General features: G+C 39.9%; 1 protein-coding gene and 1 long non-coding RNA gene across 4 annotated transcripts; both read right to left on the bottom strand.

The window, feature by feature from the left end:
• Window positions 1-1,103: 1,103 nt before the first annotated feature.
• Window positions 1,104-10,325, bottom strand: LOC141017636 (uncharacterized). 3 transcript variants are annotated; one of them, XR_012180666.1, is made up of 8 exons: window positions 9,916-10,325; window positions 9,752-9,811; window positions 8,465-8,563; window positions 8,136-8,268; window positions 2,866-2,955; window positions 2,716-2,769; window positions 2,337-2,503; window positions 1,104-1,689 (listed from the first exon to the last, which is right to left on the bottom strand). It is a non-coding gene; the product is annotated as an uncharacterized lncRNA (long non-coding RNA). The 3 variants fall into 3 exon arrangements; XR_012180667.1 differs by lacking the exon at window positions 9,752-9,811 and having other exon boundaries at window positions 10,161-10,325; XR_012180665.1 differs by having other exon boundaries at window positions 8,465-9,811.
• A 3,755-nt stretch (window positions 10,326-14,080) lies between these two features.
• LOC141018413 (general transcription factor II-I repeat domain-containing protein 2-like) lies at window positions 14,081-15,394 on the bottom strand. Its single transcript, XM_073493380.1, has one exon. The coding sequence runs from the start codon at window positions 15,392-15,394 to the stop codon at window positions 14,081-14,083; it is 1,314 nt and encodes a 437-aa protein (XP_073349481.1).
• Window positions 15,395-23,544: the final 8,150 nt, after the last annotated feature.

The following is a 23,544-nucleotide window of genomic DNA, read 5'->3' on the forward strand; positions in this document are numbered from 1 at the left end:
TGTATGACATCAACTGCCCTCTAATCACGGCTTTGGCTGCATCCCATATTACCACAGAAGTGACAGGGGAAGCTGCATTATCTTGCCTGTATTGGTCAAGCCATAGTCTTATTTTGTTACAAGCTTCAACATTTGTGAGAAGTGAAGAGTTAAACTTCCAGTTCTTGTTTGTTGGGGGATAGATAGCTGAAGATAGACTGGTGAGTGGTCCGATATAAGGATGGATCCTATATCACAGGAAACCACAGAGGAAAGATGATGCTTCAGCATTAAAAAAAAGGTCCAGTCGAGAGTATGTTTTGTGGTGATACTGCAGTTTAGAAAATAAAAATACACATTTTGGAATGGTTATCAATGCTTTCAGCTAATCCCTGTAGAAGAAATACTTCTGTCAAACACTGACTTTCCAGAAGTCTTTATTTGAACATATGAACATTAATAGAAAAAAAGGTTTTGAATTAATTTAAAGTAAAATAACGTCTTTACATTTTTAACTAAAATAATTTTTAATCTTTTTTAAAAATGTATTAAAATAAAACTCAAATACAATCTTTAACAAAAACTGTTGTGATTTTCAGTTCTTTTTTTTACAATCACTTCTCACTTTAATGTCACTGTAACAAAAACTGTTGTGATTTTAAGTTTTTTTGTACAATCACTGCAACAATTGAACTGTTGACATTTTTTTTGTCCTTTCATTTTTAAAGTTCCTTAAAGAGGTCCAGAAGGTGTTGCAGCACAGGCAGCAGACCAAGGAGGAGATCCAGAAGGTGCCCCCTGAAGTTCCTGGAGATAAAGACCTTTTCTAGCTCTTACTGCTCTCTGCCTCTTCAGGTCCTCCAAAGCCTTGGTATCCAACCTTACCACTACCTGGCACATTTGTGGGCAAAGCCGTCTAGAGCTGATGAGTTTCTTGAGAGGAGAGTCATTTACCTTCTTTTGGAGGTAAATGTACTTTGCTCTTGGGCTTTTGTTTCTCGCCCTAGGAGACTTCACTGGGGAGCAGGAAAGCCTGGTAATTTTTTTGGCCTCGTTATGTTTCCCAGTAGACTTCACTGGGGTGCAAGACAGCTTGGGACGTTTCTTGGCCTTGTGCAGTTTCACTGTCTTTCTTACAGCATCTTCCCAAACCGGTGCCCCTGTTGTCTTTGTTACATCCTCCTCTTCCTCTGAAGATGAGCCAACCTCTACCACATTGTCAGCTGGTCTCTTGGGGTCATTGTCTCTGTCTTTTCTAAGCCTCTTTGTCATCATTTTTTTTACTTTTGGCTGCTGCCTCCTTCTGAGCTTTTGCTGCTGCCACTGTCTCGTATATGTCTCTTCGTCATCTTCTTTCCTTTGCCCTGTGTTATGCTCTTGCTTGTTCCTGCGTCACTGTCACACTGCATTGTGCCCTCCTTGTGTCCTGTCTCCTTCGCAACACATTTCTTGCCCTTGTCTGCTCCCTCTTAAGTCATGGAAAAACTGTTGTCCTTGTCAACTCTTTTTGTGCTCTCACCCTGCATGTTGGTGTAGATCTTGCACCTGTTTTTGTTTGTCTTTGCAAGCGCGATTGGCTGTGTCTTCACGCATCTGGAAAGCTTCGCCAAAGCCCAGGTCAGCCTCATAGGATTTCTCTGCTGTGGCTGTTGAGTGGCACATCAGCCTGTGGATGTTTCCCTTCTTGCTCTCCTCCAAACTTCGCCCAACCTACAGAAAATGAAACAATTACAAATACATTAATAGTTGTGCACAATTACAATTGTGCACACTTGTCATTAATATCTGACAAAAATGTCTTGCACGTGCTGATGCTGATGCCGCTGCAAAGCAGGGAGAGCATTGGCCTCCCTGGAAGGCCAAATGACTCCCAGCAGTTCTGAAAAGCAGTGAGTATTTCATGATATGGGCCACCGTTGTTGTTGGAAAATACCAGTTCAGAGTTGCCGGTTAGGTAGTTGTGTAGGTTGTACATTAGTCGGTAAAACCACATGTACTATCTCTTCGTAAGTGGAATCAGGGCATGACCAAAGCTCTTTGGTTTTGTGGTCTTTAACCTGTGAAGGAAACAAGCAAGCAAGCCCCGACATGTAGTGGAAATGTGGAATAATAGCAAATCATTGCCCATATCCGGAATGTAAAGGAAGTTAGAGGCTAAGTTTGGATTAATTAGCAGTTTTCATTATGTGGAAAGTAGAGCACTTTCATGCTGTATTTGGAAGCATAGCAAATTGTGACCCATACATGGAATATAAAGGAATTTAGAGGATATATTGGAATTCATTGACAGTTGACATTCAATATGTGGAAAGGGAAGTACTCTACACTATGTGCTGTAATTTGGTGCATCCTCTTACTCGAGTTATCCTCCGTTCCAACTCATCCTCCTCTGCCTGGGCAAACTCCTCCACCGCAAGGTTGGTGATGACCACCTTCCTGTGGCCATTGATACATGCAATATACCCACTCAGTAAACCATACACACGCTCGAGTGCCTCCCTGCTCTTGTCTCTCTCAAGGGTGTCTTTAAAGTCAAAGGACATTGTCAAGTCTATTTGATGTTTATAGTGCCAAACCATAACGTAAGTTCTTCATTAATCTTGGGGCATTTTCCATATAAAGCAGGTCAAGGCCATACTCTTTCTAATATTCGAATAGAAGGTTGCTCCCTACATACTTACGTAGAGCTAGCGGTATGACTCTACAGTCATGAACGCTGTTGTGTATTACCCTCACCCCAGTCCTTACAACCACAACCTGTGCTTGAGGTGGAGGCACATCACCAGTGGGCTGGAAGAGAATGTAGAGTGTTTAAGTTTCAACTGATGTCATGAGTCTAAAATGCAGCACACTTTAACAAGAAAATGAAGAACATGTTGGTCTTACAAGGCAATGAAGGGTGTCTGGGATTTGCGGGGCAGCCACCCTGCCAAGGACTCTTGCTGCCCAGGTTCTTTGCATCGTTGTTTGTGGCATCTGAATATAAGCAGAGACTACATGTAACAAAATAATCAAATAAATTAGACACTACTATCTCCATTTTGGAGTGGGTTAGGGAGCTGGATAGGCTTTTGTAATATGTCTCCATCTCTGGAATCACTAGGAAGCAAAACGGCATTTGGGGAATGTTACATACCAGGTACTTGGACGGTCCACTCGCCCTTTACAGGCTCTTTGTCCTCACCAGGCTCCTTGCAATACAAAAAGAAAATATTTAAACAGTCAATAGTTACACATCTTCTGTTTACTCTTCCTGCTTTATTCAGACTTTTAATAAAGTACTTTAAAAAAAAAAAAAAAAATTAAGGTTGTGTGTGTGTGCATGCGCATTATATCATGTGTAGTCAACTGTGAGCCTAGCTCCTCCTCTCCCTTCTTAATGTCCTGAATCTTCATCTTCATCTGAAGATTGCTGGAAATACATTTGTGAATTTTACCAACAGTGCTACCGTGTACATATGCAGCAAAGCCGACAACACGCTACATGTTGCAAACCATTTAACACAAAATTCACTTCACAGTCCGTACTTGCATCCCTAAGTAGCGAATTGGGTCGTGAGAAAGACATTCCAACACGGTCCTTGAAATAGAGAAAATACCATATTTTATAACAATAATAATTAATATGTCATTAGAGATTTCTATTCAATATTTGGAATATATGGGTCCTTTCATTGGCGGCTATAATGCCAATATTGGAACAATCACTGCTTTTCATTTTACCCCGGTAATTTGTGTTTTCGATTTAAATCCAAAAATTGAAAGCAGCACTAATTGGGATTTTATCTGTATCATTTCATCTTACTGTTTTCTGACGTGAATCCTGGTGGCCTGTCTACAGTGAACAAGACACTTCCTGAATTTATTTATTTATTTTTAATTTAAACAATTTTATCGAACAATTTGAATGTACAAAACAGCAAGGTACACAATAACAAACAGCACATTGGGGACATAAACAATAAATAAAACAGAGTACAAATATAAAAATAAATACAAAAATAAATAAATACATGGTTCAAGCAGGGGCTTCAGGGAAAAACTTTTCATAATGACTCGGTAAGGTATTACTTTTTTTGTTATTTATCAAAATTAGAGATTTGAGCAAAGAGCTCAGTTCCAGGAGAAAAGGAGCAAATTTAGGTAAGGATTTTGCAAATTTTTGTTTGTGAATAAAACATTTTGCATATAGGATAACAGTTCATCAAGTGTTCAAAAGCATTATCTTCTGGGTTAACATAGTAGCAAATAACATCCTTGAGGGTAAGAGAGTAGACAGTTAGCAGCATCAGAAAAATGAGATTCAAGATCACTCCAAAACCTTTTAGACATATCACAATAAAAAAACAGATGTGAAATTGTTTCTGTATTATGATTACAAAAAGTACAGGAATCATCAACATCTATAAACTTAGCAATAATAGGGATAATGCTGGATATACGAAGTGAGACAAGCCTTCTGCTTAAGAGAGAAGAACTCTACCTAGAACAGACAAGTCCCTTTGAAGCCAAATGTTAAAAATAGATTTGGTTTTTTTTAGTCTGTTTGAGAAATTTAAATGTTGCCTAGCTGTAAGATCTTTAGTTATGAATATTCCTAAATATTTAACAGAAGTCTTTACTGGGATATTTTCAATTGTAGAATCACTGGAATTATGCAAAGACAAAATTTCACATTTGGACATATTAAGTTTTAGACCTGAGGCGTTAGAAAATTGGTTAATTAGAGTAATAGCATTAGAGAGTTGATTCTTGTCTTTCAAAAAAAGTGTAGTGTCATCTGCCAGTTGGGAGATTTTTAATTTCATTAACTTCATTAGCATAGTCTAATAAATTTAAAATGAGTCTAATGTTACTGCTAATATGTTGATTTTTCATAAAACCTGTTTGAGTTTCTGCAATAATCATGTCTAGCCCTACTTTTAACCTGTTGGCATACACTAAGGCCAATATTTTATAATCAATTGTTAGGAGAGTAATAGGATGCCAATTCTCTATTATTATGGGGTCTTTATCCGGCTTGGGAATAAGAGATATAATACCCTGCTTCATTGTAGCCATCATCTCTCCTTGACTGATGCATTCCTTGTACATAAATAATAATGAGTTTTGAATAGATTCCCAAAAGTGAGTATAGAATTCGACAGATAAGCCGTCAATACCTGGTGACTTTCCTTTCTTCATTGAGAATAATGCATTTTTGAGTTCAATAGTTGACAGGTCAGAGTCACATATAGATTTGAAATCTTCAGTAATTAAGGGAATATTAGTCTGAATTTTTCCTAGAAAACATGCACAATCCTTTGCATTAAAGTTAGAATTATGCAGTTTTCCGTAAAAATCAGAAACAAACTCACTTATCAAATTCGGATCTTTCGAGGGTTAATATTAAGGGCAGTTAATGATTTTCTTTTCACATTTCTTTTTTCTAGAGCAAAAAAGTAATTATTCCTTTCTCCTTCCTCTAGCCATTTAGCCCTCGATCTAACAAATGCACCTTTTGCCAAATCTAGATAAAATTGATCCAGTTGTAACTGGATGTTCTTTACTTCGAGCTCTTCTTCCAAAGAAATGTGTTCTTTATTGAGTAAAAGGCTAAGATTGTACGTCAGATCTGTTTCTAGCTTGTGTTTTTCATTCTTTAATTCTTTACTTCTTTTGATAGCAATATACCTAACTTTATATTTGAAGAACTCCCATTTTTTCCTATAATTATCATTAAGGCCATCACTAAGAGTATCTTGTAAGTTTTTTAACGGCATTATTGAAAGACATCTTTTAGAAGAGAATTATTGAATTTCCAATAACCTCGCATACCAAAGGTTTCCTGATTAGAGGCTAGCTTCAGAATGATTTGCTTATGATCCGATAAGGGGGCATATAGATGGCTAACATCTTTTACATATTGAAGGGAAGAAGATGAAATTAGAAATAAGTCAATTCTAGATTTTAAGGATAGTCCTCTATTACACCAGGTGAAATCTTTTGTAGAGGGATTAAAAAAAACGCCACGCATCAGTCAAGGAGAGGTTGGAACAAAGTAATGAAATGAGGTTATTATTCTGAGAAGTTTGATTTAATCTAGGAGGGTATCTGTCATATCTGGACATTCATTAAAGTCACCACACAAAATTATATGTGATCCATTGTATTTCCTGTGGAATTCTGTCAGTTTTGCTATTATTTCATTAAATAAAATCTTGTTGGAAGCATGAGAATTAAACCCATATATATTGCAAACGATGAAGAGAGCATTGTCTTGTTTAATTATTAGTGCAATCCATCTACCATTATCAGAAGGCACTGTTTCAAGAACATCCCCTTTAAACTTGTGTAGAAAAATTGGCACCCCAGCTGAGTGATTAGTGCCATGACTAAAGTGAACTACGTTACCCCATTGTATTTTCCAAAACTTTGTATCTGACTCACAAGAATGTGTTTCTTGAAGTAAAATTAAGTCAGCCTCATTTCTCCTGCAAAGCAAAAAAATCGCTTTCCTCTTAGTAATGTCCCTAATACCCCTGACATTTAACGACATGACATTAAGAGAGTTAAACTTAAAATCCATAAGACAGAAAAATAACGGGCCGCAGAAGGAGGCTTTCTTCCCCTCCTCTCTTGCGTTCTTAACCAGGGGCCACAGTTTCTCTCTCGCTGCCTTGTCTTCTGGAGACAGTGCTTCGGAGATTCTCAGTTTTTTGTCGAGCAGAAACTTGGAGCCTTTCGCCTCTCTCCATATCGCGTCCCGAAGACATCTCAATGCAAATAGGATGATGGTCGATCTACTCCATCTGTCTGCCGCCGCTGCCCAACGCGATGTACGATGTCCAGGCCCTCTTCCAGATTGTTGTGGATTTGGGGAGCCGTATTGCCCAGGATGTTGATAATCTTGTGCCGTATGTCCTCTCCCTCCTCCTCTTTCACACCGTGCACCTTCAGGGACCATCTCCGGCTGTACCGCTGGCACTCCGCGATGTGCGCTTTCAGTGTTTTGTTCTCAGTTTGCAGTTTTTTAACCACGTTTTTCAAGCCGTCCACTGTTTGTTTTTGTTGGTTAACGTCGAGAGTGAGTTGCTGGACGGTTGCGGATAATTTCTCCAGGTGCTTCAAAGTTAACTCCGTTGTTGTCTTTATGGCGGAGACAGTACGTAAAGTCTCATCATGCTTTCCAGAGAGCACGCGAATTGCTTCCAGTATTTCCGCGTTCTCTCCGCCACCTGTCTTTATCTTCTTTGGTGGAGGTTTAATCGGAGTGTCTGGAAGTGGGACAGCGAGGCAGATATGTTGAGGGTCTTGGTTAGCCTCAAACCAGTTACTGTCCTCCATTAACTCATGTCCACTAGGAACCTTCAAATCCTTGATGGAGACTAGCTTGTTGCTAGCCTCGGCCTCGTTTGATGTACCAAGTATGTCGCCGTTAGCTTCCTCCATCTCTGTGGTTGTGAACGATATTTTCCTGCCTTTCCTTTTTCCCCATTCGACTTAATTTCAGTTTAATGTGTAAAGTAGTTACTTGTGCGTTGGCCAATGCGCATCTTAAACTTCACATTGGTTGTTTAACCACAAACCTCCTAAATTACCTGAGAGAGCTTGAAAAACACGTCTTACTAGAGCGCCGCCATCTTGGCCTCCCTTCCTGAATTTATATCCTAAACCAGCCACTTTCTGATTACTTAATGGGCAACCTATCAGGCCTGTGATTACAGTTTTTGAAAGCTTTTATCATCATCTTTTATTTGAATGGCTGCCAATGCCTCAATGAGAGATTATTATATTCTCCTTTGAAGGCTGTGACCCTTTGATGTCTGAAAGAGTTTACATTCCCCAATAGTGTACCGAGAAGCATTCTGGGAGTGTTGTCAGTAGTCACTCAAGTCTCTTTTTTGAAGTAGTTTGGCATGGAGGATCGCTTGTTGGGAATGCTGATCGCTAATTAGCAAAATTCACCCATTTTTAATTAGAGTTAGCATCTAAGATTTCACTTTTGGAATATGAGTTATCCTTGTAATTACAGTAGTGATTTCTGTGCAATATTTTCAATGAGTAGGAATGCTACATTGGGACTGATTAGGGTTAGGGTTACACCTTGCAATTTAAAGTAAAATTGGTAATGTGAGCTTATTGCATTACGCTATGCCATTTTTTCCCCAACGTACCTCAATTCCAGCTGTCCTTCTGGTAGAAGTCTGGCAAATACAAACAGTTTCCTCAGCCTTCCACGGATGTTGTCCAATGTCAGATTTAGCTCCTTTGCCGCTGTAACCAGCTCCGCAAACTCCTTTAGATCTTCTTTGATCCAAAAGGTGGACAAACAAAAGGGGGAAAATAAACACTGTCATGTGCATTGTTTTGAAGGTAATCCTGCCAAGGCCTCGAAGCTCAGAGGGCAGTTTTCTTTTTTACAGTGGAAAGTAAATAAAATGGAAGGGACACATTTTCAAAGCAGCAAGACAGTGTTGTTAAAGCATACAACAACAAAACTTACCCGTTGGCAACTGAGGTCCTTGCACTTCAGTTCTTTCCCAAACAGGTGTCGCAGTAACTTGTCAAACTCCGGCGGATAGGTCAGTCTTCTGCGTTTTCCCTTTGTGGATAATTACATGTTATGTGTGAGAAAAGAAAGAAAATACTGTTATATAACAATCACTACAAGGATTATTTATTTATCTGTAGTACTTCTAGCCATGATCGCTGTGCTAAAGACATTGTATAAATTTGTGTGTTTCACTCACAGGCAGTGGTGCCAATGTTGGCAAGTCCTCTGAACTGCTGGAACTGTGAGCCTCCTCCTCCTTCAATGAACTACAATTGCAGCAATCTGGCTGACTCTACCATGTCACAGTAAATCAGAATATAGTTGTTAAGAATTTGGACATTGTCACACCATGGTGAGGAATGTCCTGTCCTGGGTTTTGTGTCTCGTGAACTTCCTGTTTTATTTTGAAAAGTAACTCTCCTCTCGTTTCAGGTCACTTGCCCTTCCTCATGTGCCACCAGTCTGATGTCTCCTCTAATCCCTAATTGTTTCCACCTGTGTTCCCTCACCTGATGTGTCTTATAGTCTGCGTCTCCCTTTGTTCTGTACCAGAGTGTTGTATTCGTCACGCACCCCAGCCCTCATTCACAGCCTTGATCACGCCAAGAGTCAAAGTTTGTATTTCTGTTCTTGATCTTCTTAAGTGAGTGACTTTTTGTTTGTAATTTTTCTCAGTGAATTCCAGGTCTAGTTTATAGCCATTTGTTTGCCTCCAGTGGAGTGCCTCATTTGTTTCATTGTTTTTCATAGTCAGTCGAGAGAGTAGTTTATGTTTATAGCCTTTTCTTCTTCCTCCGATTGGAGTGATTTTTTGTTATAAGTTTTCATAGCCAGTGAGCCAGAGTAGTTTAGTTCTTAGTCCTTTTATTTGCCTCCTCAGGAGTGATTTTCGGTTCCCTTATTCCTTTTTCTTTGAGGTTGTTTTGCCTCATTTTGTTGTAGTGCTGTTGCTTGTTTTTTTTAGCCAGCAGATTAGATATTGTGCTTTATAGCGTATTTGTTTGTCACCTTGCTCAAGAGTTCAAGTGAAGAAAACAAATTTCTCAATAAAAGCCTGCTCTAATTGTCCTAATTCTGCTCCTGAGTCCTCCTTCCTAGCCCAGGCCTGACAGACATTTGATTTAGTATATAATCACATTCTGTTGTATATTTAAGGACTACTGTATATGTCACATCAATTTTAATTTGTGCATGTTAAATACTAAAGTCACTAAAATTGCTTGTGTGGCATTTTACCTCAGCACCCTCACACTCTGACTCCTCCTCGCATGCAGTAAATGTTGACCCAGCTTCAATCTGAACGGTATGAATGGATTTAAGTTGAAGGTTTATCATCTTATACTGTGTTAAGTATGACTGCTTTACTCAGAAATTTGGTGTTTGTGTGAATGTGTACTCACTGGTGAACCATGCTCTTCTTCACCAAAATGTAATGGATTGTTTCTTGGGACATAACCTACCAGTCCTGAAAATTTCACCAAAATCCATCCATAACTTTTTGAGTAATCTTGCTAACAGTCAGACAGACAAACAAACAAATGCTGGCAAAAACATAACCTCCTTGGCAGAGTTAATAATTAGGGCAATAGTCTTTCCATGGAAGCGGGGTTAGGGTTAGGTAGAGGAAATAGTGTTGTTAAGTTACCTGGGGAGGTTTGTTTGCACGGGCAGCAGGGAAGAGCGAAGCCCCGTCCACTCAGCTATAATGCGTGGGTGTGTGTCAATGTGAGCATAAGGAGGAGTGCTCAGAAGGTTGATGTGGGACTCGAACCCGGGTGTCGTTCTGGGAAGAGTGTTCCTCCTTGTGCTGGTCAGGAGGAGCAATATATAAATACAGTAAGGATTATATACATGGTTGAGTGATGGACGTGAACCCGGGTCCCCCTGTGTGATAGGTGGAAAGTTATGTCTTGCACCATCAAGGGATGATGCCATTAAATCTGTGGGGGCATGTAAAATGATTGCCGGATTAAAGTGGAGGAAACAGAAAAAGAGAGGGGGAAAGGGGTAATAGGAGTGGGGGGGTTTTCTATTCATTTGTTAAATAAGAATTCATATAAAATATCTGTAAAAAGAGGAATGGAGCATCGGTAGGGTGGGGGATGGCGTGGGTTGCAGCCCCCTGAGATGAGAAAGGGTTAATGAATAAGAATGCAAATAATTATCGAATAAAACAGGTAGGCACACAAAACCAGTGCGATAAAATGGTGTAATAAGTCAAAGCATGCCAGGTCCAAGGACCGTGAGGGGGAAATCCGGCCAAATAACCATCCCACCGAGCTCCATGTCCTGTCTATGTGAAACCATACTTTCAAAATAAATTAGATAGGGTTAGGCTGAGGGAACTGAGCCTGCCCCCTGAAGGGGACAGGTGGTGCACAGTCGTTCCCCCGGTCGTACTCGACCCCCCGGTCCCAATAGTTCCAATAGGGTTGGTTGGTGCATCGGCGTCTCTTGCTGTATCGGACCACAGTCCACCCTCCATCAAAATTTCCCATCCTTGTGGGTAAATATTTTTCAATTGTTTTTTAATTCTGGTGTAGCCTTTTGGTATATATGTAATAACGTAGATGTTTGTTATTCATTTATGAAATGAACTGTTTTATCTGAATTAATATTTTTAAACTCAAATTTTGATATAAACTAAAGAAATGAAATTGTTTTTAAATGTTTTAAACAAAAAATACGAGTGCCTGGGGCATTGTTTCGACCCTGTCTGGGTTTTCTTCAGGCCTGCAAACAAATGCTAACTGTCTGACTGACTTGTGGAGAGATGGTTCCCTTTCAGTGGTCTGAGCAAAGGTGAGCTCCTTCTCCTGAGCGTATCATTTTATATCCCTCTACTCTTGTGTTTCAATGGTCCCGCCCCCTTTCTACGTTAGGAAGCAATACTATAGTTCCCCTACAGATTTAAACTTTTTTGTACATGAAATAATCTGAATGTAGGTTTTTGAAGAAAGTATGAATTTATGTATTTATGAAATTATCTAATTAAAGACTAACTTTTTAAGGTATTTAGGGCCAATATACCTTGTTTACATAAAAGTATACCATGTTTTTGAGTGAAAATAAAATGAAACAATTATTTTGACTTTATATCATTTTGACTATTTGACTTATCACAGAGTGGTATATGTCAAAGTTTAGTGAGGATTCCATTTTTGAATCATTTGAATTTTTTTTAATGGCAGCACATAATCACACCTGCTGTCCTCTGGGGTCAAAATTGACCCCGTCTGGTTTGACTGTTTATAAAACAAAGTATAAATTATCACCCACCTCTGTGTTTCAACTTTTTAGTCAACTTTATTCCAACTCATTACCTGACATATAAAACATAAACATTCATTTCCAAAACATTTAACTTTTCAAAATTAACTTTTCAGAATAGGGAGAAGAAAGAGCAACAGAAATGTAGCTTAATGCTCACCTTGCCTCGCATGATGTGAGGTATCACCAGCTGTCGCCCGAGCTCCTCCAAGAGCAGTCTCCTCCTGTTGTATGCAGACACGTCAAGAATGTTGTAGAAGACAACGAGGGGCCAACGGGCTGTCAATCTTGTGCACGTATACATACTGGTAACCTGAAACAAACCAAAAAATATTCAGGAAAGGAAGTTTATTTCCCTACACACAAATTCAATGCATTATTCCTTTCTATATATAATATAAATATTATGAATAATAAATGTGCATTACCTTGTCAAGGTTATCGACACTCCCTTTGTTGTGATTGTAATCTTCGATGATTTTTGGCCTTTTGTCATCCCTGTTGCTCACAGCAGCATCCCGAAGCAGAGTGCTCATCAGAAGAACATTTTTCTGTTTTTTGGGGCGATAGGACACCAGAGCATGGGTCTCGGTGAAGGCAAACTTCGATGAGAACCGAGCCCTGTCCGTTTTTGACACCAGTGCAGGGGGTAGCTTGGGCTTATTCCTCAGTACTGTTCCCAACATGTACAGCTTTCTTTTCAGCAGCTGCAGGCCAAGGACATGTGAAGTAAAGAAGTTGTCACAGGTGATTGTTTTCCCCTGGAGCCCTTCTGTCATGTTAAGGACAATTCGCATGCCCTGATTTCTGATTGCGCACCAGTAGGTTTGCCAGCAAATACCTGCATGTTCCATGCATAGCTGTACCTGGCATGGCATGCTGCCCATATTTTTATCCCATATTTCCCTGGTTTACTCGGGATGTACTGTTTGAATGGACAACGACCTCTGAAGGGCGACCAGGCGCTCATCCACAGTCACATCAGTGTATGGATCGTACATCAACGTCAAGAGAGACACCCACTTGTCCCATACGTCTCGAATGGGAGCAAGTTTGTCTCGTGCACGGCGATCTTCTCTTGTGTCTTTATCATCAAATCGAATCACTCTTGAGATTTTATGAAACATCTTGAGCAGGGGTCCCCAAACTTTTTTCTCTGGGGGCCACATTGTCGTTCCTGACTGTGATGGGGGGCCGGGATCGGGTCGGCTTACATAGAATTGTATGACCCAGACAAAAATCATCATCAGCAGGCCTCATTGTGTAGCCTAGTACAGATTACTAGCCTGGCACAGCCATGCACACTACTATATCAACACTTGATTCCTGGCACATATCTTTACTACTTTTGCAACCCACTAGTAATCAAGTCTTCACACATTGTTTTAATTTGAAATACCACAGATATTCCATTTATTTTATTTTTAAATAAAAATAACATCAAAGGTAAGAAACAGCTGCCTAGTTGAGGTGATTGACACTGGCAAAGGTGAGTGAAAAAATTATATTTTGTAGGTAGGCCTATTGATATTATTAATATTAACAATAATAACTGTGCAGCACTAGGTCAAATAAAGAGGCCTATAAAATGAATGTACAAAACAGTGAAATCATAATATGAATGATAGATAGCCAGCTCTTATGCCTATCCAGGTGAATATGTTCTGTAAACATTTTTTTAAGTCAAGGTGAAAATTAAATGAGCAGTAGGCCATTCACAAGTCAAAACTAAAGGACAACAATAATACAGAATAATGGGAATCAAAATCAGTAGTAGCCTATAGGTGAGCTGGATTTGTACTTAATGAATTGTGCTGTCTTTGGAAAGGAGTCAGCAACAGCAGTCTCCTCTCACTCCTTCTGCCTTCTGGAGCCCTGGCATGAGCACAAGAAGCACCATATTCAGTAAAAGACAAGACATACTGCTATCAGTTTTTCTCTGACAGAATTTTACAAAATATGTAGCATTCTTATTTCATATGTATTATTTATTCAAATTAAAATCAGTAATTATCAAAATCAGTGTGCTTACCTTATCAGTGTGAGCTGTGTGCTTGCTTCTGACTGGTGAGAAGTTCAATGTCTGGTTGCAGTCTAGTGGTAGCCAGTCTCAAGGTCTGATGCAAGTGTTCATCTGTGAGTCTGCTCCTTGTTGGATTCTTTGTTTGCTTCATATGGGAAAAGGTTTGCTCACAGATGTAGGTGCTGCCAAAAACCGTGGACATCTTCATTGCATGTTGTTTGATGTTTGGGTAGTTTTCCTCAGGGAGCGCTCCATAGAACTCAATAAGACGGTCACGCGTCTTTAAGGATATCACAATTCTGCAACTCGGCTAGTTCAAACTGAAGAGAGGGAAGGACATCATTTATGTCGGCAGTAAAAGGGTTCTGGAACAAGCGTATTCCTTTACCGTTGACATGAAGCTCGCAGAACCGCGCTCTGAACTCTCCCTGCAGCATTTCCAGCGCATCCTTGCACTTTTCGACTGGGAACGGGAAAGCTGGTTTCTCAGCGCAGAAGCTTTGGGTGGCAGGGAGATGCGTGAAGTCCAACTTTTGGACCTGTTGCACAAGCAGCACTAGTTTGACCTCGAATGCTTTGATGGGGGAATACATGTCACTAATTAGCTTCCCTTTGCCTTGGAGCTGCACGTTAAGGTGGTTCAGCATCTCGGTCACATCAGTTAAAAATGCGAGATGCCATTTCCATTCCTGATCGGTCAGCTCTTGTACCATTTCACCTTTAGACTGGAGGAAGGTGTTGATTTCAGGTAGCAGGTCGTAGAAACGGCGCAACACTCTGCCTCGACTTAACCATCGGATTTCTGTGTAGTACAGAACATCTCCGTAAGCAGACTCAAGTTCGGAGAGAAAGGCCTGGAACTGTCTGTGTTTCAGCGCATTTTTCCGGATGTAGTTGACACAGTGCACAACCACTTTCATGACAGACGCCCACCTCAGAACTTTGCAGCATAGTGCTTGCTGGTGAATTAGACAGTGGACTTGTAGTGGGGGGGTGAGACCTCGTTCCTTGAATACGCTGTTCAAGCGCCCTACTAGCCCCCTCGTTGTACCAACCATGCTAGGTGCGCCATCAGTGGTGATGCTGGCCAATTTAGACCAGTGTAGATTGAGGTCATCCATCGTTCTGCTCACTTGGACATAAATATCCTCTCCTGTCGTTGTTCCTTTGAGACTTTTTAGTGATGCCAGCTCCTCAGACACTTCGAAGCTCGCGCTAACGCCTCGAATAAAAATTAGAAGTTGTGCTGTGTCCTGCACGTCATTACTCTCGTCGATGGCCAAAGCAAAAAAATCTAATTCTGACGCTTTCTCATGCAGCTGGTCATATACGTTGTCCCCCAAATCTTCTGTTCGCCTGGTCATAGTATTTGCGGAAAGACTCACCGCGTTGAGCGCATCCTTATTGTCGGGACACACCTCTTCGGCCACAGCAAGCATGCATTCTTTAACAAAGTCCCCATCAGTAAATGGCTTTCCGTGGGTAGCTAGTAGGTGAGCTACCTTATAACTAGCTCGGACAGCAGCCTGGTTGATCTGGGTTTGGCGAAGGAATACGTTCTGTTGTGCAGCCAGTCCGCCTTTCATCCTCCGAATCCGGTCTTCTCTTGGCTGCCCTTGCAAACTAGCATACTCTTTATGTCGGCTTTCATAGTGACGACGCAGATTGTATTCTTTGAATACCGACACACTTTCTTTGCATACAAGACAAACTGCACGGTCCTTACACTGAATGAAAAAATAATTGCTGGTCCACTGTTCTTTAAAAACTCTGCACTCTCTGTCTACTTTTCGTTTACCACTAGCCATTTTGCTGAACACTGACAGTTCTCTGCGCATGCGCTGCCTGATCTCGCGAAAATTCGGAAAGTATGAATAGTTCATTTTTATAACTAAGTATCAATTTTAATTAATAAATTCAACACAATACAAGGTGCAGACATATTATCATTTGCCAAAAAGCAATTTTAAAAAGTATGCCATAACCACTTTTGGGGATTGCCTCATAGGGCCGGTTCAAATGGTGGGGGGGTGGGGGGTGGGGGGGCCGGTCAGGGGGGTGGGGGGGTGGGGGGCCGTAGTCGGCCCACGGGCCGTAGTTTGGGGACCCCTGATCTTGAGTGTCATGGTAGCACGGAAAATTTCCATGCCAGACTCAGTTTGCCATAAACTAGCTGTAGCTTCTTAACTGGATCGGTACACACCAGCGAGCAGAGGTGAGACCAAGTCATTGTTTTGCAAGTCACAAGTTAGTCTAAAGTCTTTGCCTTCAAGTGCCGAGTCAAGTCCCGAGTCAAGACAGGCAAGTCCCGAGTCAAGTCCAAAGTCAAGACCAATAAGTCTCAAGTCAAGTCCCAAGTCCTACCGTTTGAGTTTCGAGTCTTTTCGAGTCCTTTTAACAACAGAGAAACAACAGAGATTTACACAGATCATGTATGCTTTTAAAATCTGTATATATTTATCAAACCTTTTTTTGCAGGAACATTGTTCAAACACATTTGAAATAAACAAATGCAAATGCAATTTCCACAGAAAGCACTGACATTGTATTTCCATAGCTTATTGCACTATAATTAGCTGCACAGCAGTTTCCGCCCTGTATTGTATTGAACGCATATAATTTTGCATAACAGTTTTCACCTTCAACTAGACAGGTGCTTTAAATATAGCCTTAACCTTTTCCAAACATGGCATCACTTAAAAAAGAAAAAAAAAAAAAAAAAGATTTCCTCAAGATTCAAGTGTCCTGACTTTCCAAAAGTGTTTGTTTCTGTCTCAAAAGACCCTCATTTTTGTAAAACACTCTTCAACTTAAAACTTAAATTTAGCCTTAAACTAAAAACCATGTCTTCACCCTCAAACAGGTATTTGGATGAAGTGAGCATCACAAAAACAGTTAAATGTTACTTTTCCAAATATGTCACCACTTTCTAAAACATATTTTTGACTCATTTCAAAAGCTAAGTGTAACCTTAACCTTTTCAAACATGTCACCACTTTATAAAAGATATCCTCACTCAAAAAAAATGATCTTAATAATCTAGTGAGTGTATGTGTGTGTGTGTATATGTGTGTGAGAGTGAGTGTATTTGTGAGAGTGTGAGTGTGAGTGAGTGAGATTGGAAGGGGACTGGATTGGAAGTGTCATGAACATGGCAATGAACAGAGTTGTGCTTTTCTATGTCAGGGCCCTATGCTGCATTGCATTTGCAGAAGATCAAATTGGCCAAAAGGTTGTCAGTCATTTGTGCACGATGGGGACGTAGTATGATGCCACCGTGGCTGAAAACTCGCTCCACTGGAGCACTAGAGGCAGGCACTGCCAAGACTCTGATGGCCACTCGGAAGAGTGAAGGAAGATTCTTCATGTTCAGTGCCCAGAACAAAAGTGCGTTCTGTCCTTCGGCTATGTCTAGGTAGTGACTTAGCTGTAGTGCTGGAGTGGTCCCAACATCCTTCTTCTGCCTCTTATGGTATGCAGCAAACAGCCCTTCTCCTTCTCCAAGGTCTTCTTGCTCTTCTTCGTCAACCAGAGACACGGGTTGCTCAGTCTCTGCTGCATCTTGCAGGATCAATTCTGCAAAAACATTTAACAACAACAGCAGAAACAAAAGAACCCTTAATACCATTGGTGTTGGTGATACAGTGTTAGACTGAAAAATGCAATTATTGATGCTGTTAATTAGATTAGACTATGAGGAAAAGAGTTGCATTGAAGTCAATAATATTTACCTTTAACTCTTTGTGCCACCTCTGCCTTGATGTCACGATTGACCAGAACATGGGGCTCCACCCACAGCAGAGAAAAGGCTGGATCCAAGGTGGCTGCTTTGAGGTAGACTTGGTCTGAAAAGGGGGCAGGTTGGTCACAGATTCTTTCGGCTGTGTGTGAGCCTTTGAAGTGATTGCAGGCCAAGAGATTCGTTTTTAGCTGTATCCTCGTTGTCTCTCTCTCTATCCAGTGGACAGTGACACCAAGGAATCCCCTCATCTTACGATCAGACCAGATGTCCACAGTGACTGAAACATGCTCAGCGTTGCTCAATTGAGTTTTCAATCTTGAACGTCTCTTCTCAGCGAGGCTCTCGGTTTTTGATGTCAATGTTCTGCGACACACTGGGCTGTACTTACTGTCAACTACTGTCAGAAAGTGCCAAAAGCTCTTGTTTTCCACAATAGACAGGGGAAAGTTGCAATCAATGATTAAGTCGGACAGTATTGCATTGGTAATAGCCTTCTGTTGTGGATGACTCATGCTGTAGTGCCCTACACGAATGTCCAAGAATTGTGAGATTGAAGGCTGTTGTGGTTCATCTATGATGCTTTTATTCATCTGGTATTCTTCAAATCTGTAAATGGTAAGCATATCAAACAGATGTCAGAAAATCCCTTTTAGCCACACATAAATTGCATTGAAACTATCTCCTCATATATCAATTATAACATTGTTTTAACATTACATTGATAAAATAAATTTCATTATCAGTGTACACTTACTATAATAATAATATTTTACTGCTTTACCTTGCCATGAAACAGCCCTTTCCGACAGGAAACTTAAGTATGCTAGTTAATTCACTCTCTACAGCACACCAGATTCCATTGGCAAAAACAGCAATTTTACCTGCATCACACAGAAATGGCTGGTTTACTGCTGGCTATTCTATGTCTTCATGATAGTTCAGCTTAGTTGTGATTTACCTAAATAACATGACCTAATGAGGCAGCAGTAGACTAGCAGCTAGCAACTCCTGTGTGCTGCAAAGTAAAATGGCCATTTTTGTCAATGGAATGAAATGGAGAGAATGAGATATACTTAGTTTTCCTATTGTCTGGCAGCAAGCTAAAATGGTACACATATTCTTAAAATAAAGTACATTAGCAGCTAAACTGACCTTGATTTGATTAGGCTTGCTTAAGTTTTGCTGCTGGCAGCAGTTTACTGTGTATGATCCACTGACTAGCTGCTAAGCACATACAATCTCACTTCAAAAAAATCTTAAACTATCCTTTTACCATATAAGTAAGGAGAAGTTCACTATTTTGCACTTTGAGCCCAATTTCTGGTTTGTATGGGATGAAATAGTATGTTTGACAGACATTTTGACGATTGGTCCAGTCTCGAGCATTTAGTTAATTTAGAATCACCCCCATGCTTCAGATATGGGCATTCAGCGGTCCTTAAATCAACCCTAAACGTTCGTTTTCAAAAGACGTGCAACTCACAGAGTGGTTAACTGCTAATGGTATTCGTTAATGTTCCAAAACGAGTGTCTTTTTAACGAAATACAGTTTCTGTCGTGCCTGTAGCGAAAAATTCTGAAGTAGGGGGTGATTCTAGCCAAACGCTTGAGACTAGACCAATTGTCAACATTTCCGTGTCACTCTATTTCATCCAAGACTAGCAGCTACACAGAAAGGGAGCTCAAAGTGCAAAATAATGAACTTATCCATTAATGAACCCACTGGAGATACAGTTTGCCGTGTTTGTAAGCCAAGGTGACGTTACAGTCTCGTTGAGCTAGCTAGCAAGCAAGATTTTACTTAGCCAATAAGCTAGTGTTGGCTTTCATTCAAAACTTACTGTTCTTTGTGCAACTTCAAATGTCGAACGAAGTTGGAAGTTGTCGCGTCTCCGTCTGTAATCTTCGACCCGCATGTTTTACAGACTGCAATTCGTTTTTGTAGACCACTTCATAGTTTTTAAAGCCAAATGAAACTACATTTGGTATCATTTTTGCCTACTGGCGCGTTGTAGTATGTTCCCCTTCATGGTTTTCCAGTACTCTGATTGGTTCGATGCTGTCAGCTCGAAACAACGTGGATCTAATTTGATTGGATGTCGTGCCGCACACACATCACGAACACAGGTGCAAAGAGAGAGAGAGCGGTCCATGTCAACATACTTTTTAATCTTTTTTTTCGGGGAAAGTAGCAAGTCTTTTCAAGTCAAGAGGGTCAAGTCCAAGTGAAATCACGAGTCACTGATGTTAAAGTCCAAGTCGAGTTGCAAGTCTTTTTAGATTTTTTCGAGTCGAGTCTAAAGTCATCAAATTCATGACTCGAGTCTGACTCGATTCCAAGTCACGTGACTCGAGTCCACAACTCTGCCAGCGAGAATCAACATACCCACATGCCTGCAGGATCATTCGATCCATCTTTCTCCACTTGTTGCCATACACACGTTGCCCCTCCTTGTTTGTCATGTTCAGCACCACCTCTTCAATAGGCTTGGGCAGAAACAGGTCAAAAGTGGGCTTTATGTCTTCAATACGAGACCTTGCATATGCGGTTGGACCATGGTAGTTTCTCTCTCTCTCTCTCTCTCTCTCTCTCTCTCTCTCTCTCTCTCTCTCTCTCTCTCTCTCTCTCTCTCTCTCTCTCTCTCTCTCTCTCTGCTGTCAACATGCGTCCTCCGTCACTGGGAGGGATGGAAGACCAGATCAATGTTTCATCCTTTGACTGGAAATATTCTTCTATCTCAGCTGGGTCCTCCCCCTCAGATTCTTTCTCATCAGTTGATTTTTCCTCTTCATCATCACAAGTGCAGTCCTCCACTTCTGACACTTCTTCCATTTCAGCTTCAGATTCTACCTCATCATCATGTTCATCATTTCCTTCACTTCATACCCTTCTTCCATTTCTGCAGCAGGCGATGTGGGGGCTTCTTCAGAGGAAGAAGTAGCATGTGTTCCATATGTTGGATCTATCACCTCATCATTATTTCAAGTTCAAGTTCAAGTTACTTTATTAGTACCCAGAGGTAGATTTTGTTTGCAGTAGAGTCCTCATACACACATATGGAAAAAACAGACACATATCACACATCATCCAACTTAAAAATTAAAAAGTTCTTACACGTCCAGATCATACTAAGATATTGAAGTGAACTACAATACTAATAGTAAAAAGAAAATAAGTAAGTAAATAAAATAAATACAGCAAGGAGTAAATAAAAGCAATAATCATCTGTGCAAAATACAGCTATGCATGGATTAAAGCAAAAAAAAATCTTTTGACTGAAATGTATTTTCGAGCTGTAGCCAAGTCATATTCCCAATTTGTAATTTGTGAAACATGTTACAGGGCACGTTACTTGACACGTGCTAAAAAAATAAGATAAGATTTACAGCCTCACCCCACACCATGTTCTCTAATGCAGACATAAAGTTTAAATATTTGACCAACAGTGTGTTACAGGAGGATGATCTGAACAGCTGTTCCATTCACACTTAAAATGTTTTTTGTCTTTTCAATGTAATTTTCAATCTATGAAATCAAACTGTCTTTACTCTTCCGAATAATCAACCATCTACAGAGCTTTTCAGTACGCTATTTTTCTACTTCTTCTTCTCATCATCATCATTATCATTAATTATAATTATTATTATTATTATTACTACTACTAATAATAATAATAATATTGTTTAAAGTGAGCCTCTTATTGTTTAACAGAAAAATACATCATACAAGCAGCAACTTTTGCAGCCTTGTCAGTCTGATGGTGAGTTATCACCTTTCTGTCATCACTAACATACTGTTAGTAATCAAAGAAGCTCTGAGGCTTTGTTATATGTTATAATACAAGATTTCAGCATTGAGCTACAATCAGGCAGCGTTCCTGTAACCATGGTAACTCACGGTGCCAGAGGGGAGGGAGAGACGCTGAATGAAGCCGTTTACACAGATACACTGCAGACAAAGTCCAGACTATAGTTGTTATTTCACACATGTAGCACACAACAGGAGACTCTCCATGTCAGACGAGTTCTCACGTGTTGACTAAACTCAAAAACTAATTGATAATTGGTCAGGCGTGCACACACTGTTAACGATACCCACCACTAATGAATTGTTGTTTTAACTTTTTAAGGTAAGTATGAATTGTTGTTTTTAACTTTTATGGTAAGTATGAACAGAGTATGCAAGGTTAAAATCTCATATCGAGCAGGCTCTACATTAACCTGCACAGGCACATTAGAACTGTACATTCATCAGATCAGTTGGAAGTGAACCTGCTACTAATGAAAGTGCCAGTTTGTCTGCTGCATCTATTGCTGCTGCTGCAGTTGTAACCCAGCTGTAGTTTCAGTCAGCTGATGTTTTCAGTTAGTATCGTTTTGTGTAGTGCCCTTTAGACGGTGTCATATTACGACAGTGTTACGACAGCCAATAGTATGGTGCTTCTGGTAGGGATCGCGGGCTCAGAAGATCATTATTGCTGTGTATTGCCGTGTGTCCTGCTCGTCAGTGCTCTGTATTAGCCTGCCTTCATTTCATTTATAAATACGATGTTTCCTTGCTAGTGGGTCGTCATTGGAGCAGAGACTGTGCTTTTCCTGTGGCTACTGGGAGAACAGCTGCCGCCTGCCACCTCTTGGACCCCGTCTGATATTTTCAGGCAAAACATCACACTGCACTTCACATATAGATCTCTATATAACTTTTATTTTTTTGCTGGCCAGTACTAAACATATTTTGTTTTGCTAACGACAATTAAAAGGAAAAACAAAGGCTTCCTTTCATTTTGAATTGAAGACCGTCCGGTATTGAATTATTCTCGTGGGTTGAGAAAGGGACTCCCAATTCAAACAGACAAGGAGCATCTTGTCCGGTGCCTTTGTAAAGAGTAAAAATAATAATTACATTGTTTATAGAGAACGTAAACAATCATTTGTTTTCAGAAAAGAAAGAAAGAGGGAAATATATTTGTGTTTTATTTTTATTTTAATCTGTTGATAAAGAGTTAAGGTCATACAGTTGTGGTTGTATGTTGATGGTAATGTATATTTCTATGGTTTCCACTTCTAGCATTTGTAGCATTTCAGTTCAGAAATTGAAAATTGTGAATAAAACTGGATAGGTAGTAAACTGCTACCATAACCCTGGTTAAATTCCACTTAGTGGTTACACAGTGTCTACACTACACCACCACAACCCAGAGCTCTATAAGACAGTTTGTGCAAAAGGCTATGTACTTAAAAAAATATTTTTTGTAGCACTCTGTTCCATGTTGAGTATAATAAGCCATATAAATAATAAATCACCCATTCTTGAGAATTGTGACAAAACCTTATTTTGTTTTTTTTTATTTTTAACCTTCAATCATGCTTGGAAGATATATTTAAAAGATCAAAGTCTTGGCTATTAAACCTTTTAATGGGCCAACCACCCAGTGATTTAATTTTTTCTTAAATAGCATTTTTTGCAGCTGAGGACTTGAACTTTGTCAACTCCGTCAGGCACACAAAAAGTCATAGTATTATAATATAAAACATTAAGGAAATGTTTAATGATTTTTGTTGTATTAAATACAAGATGATTTAATTAGCTGTATAATAAAAATGTTTAATATTTTCTTATTCAAGAAATAAATACCATTATAATGTTGCCAACTTACAATTTTTGTTGATAATGTCATTTGTCTTCGCGATAAACAACATATAATTTTTTAACACAAAGGACACACATTAGGTGTACCAAAGACACTTTTTATTGACATGAACTCATTTTATAAACCATTATGAACATATATTTCATGAATATCACAGAAAAAGTCCGTCTGACGGAGGTGACTTCTCTATGACGGAGTTGACAGCCAACTGACGGAGTTGACGCATATGAAACATAATAGTACACAAACCTTAAAAACTGGAAGCACACAGAAAGCCATTCCAAACATGATTGAGAACATGATTGAGAAACTTTGTAACCAAACTGATCAACTTTCAAACTAA

The sequence above is a fragment of the Pagrus major genome, chromosome 22 (genome assembly GCF_040436345.1).
Source record: "Pagrus major chromosome 22, Pma_NU_1.0".
Classification (NCBI taxonomy): Eukaryota; Metazoa; Chordata; class Actinopteri; order Spariformes; family Sparidae; genus Pagrus; species Pagrus major.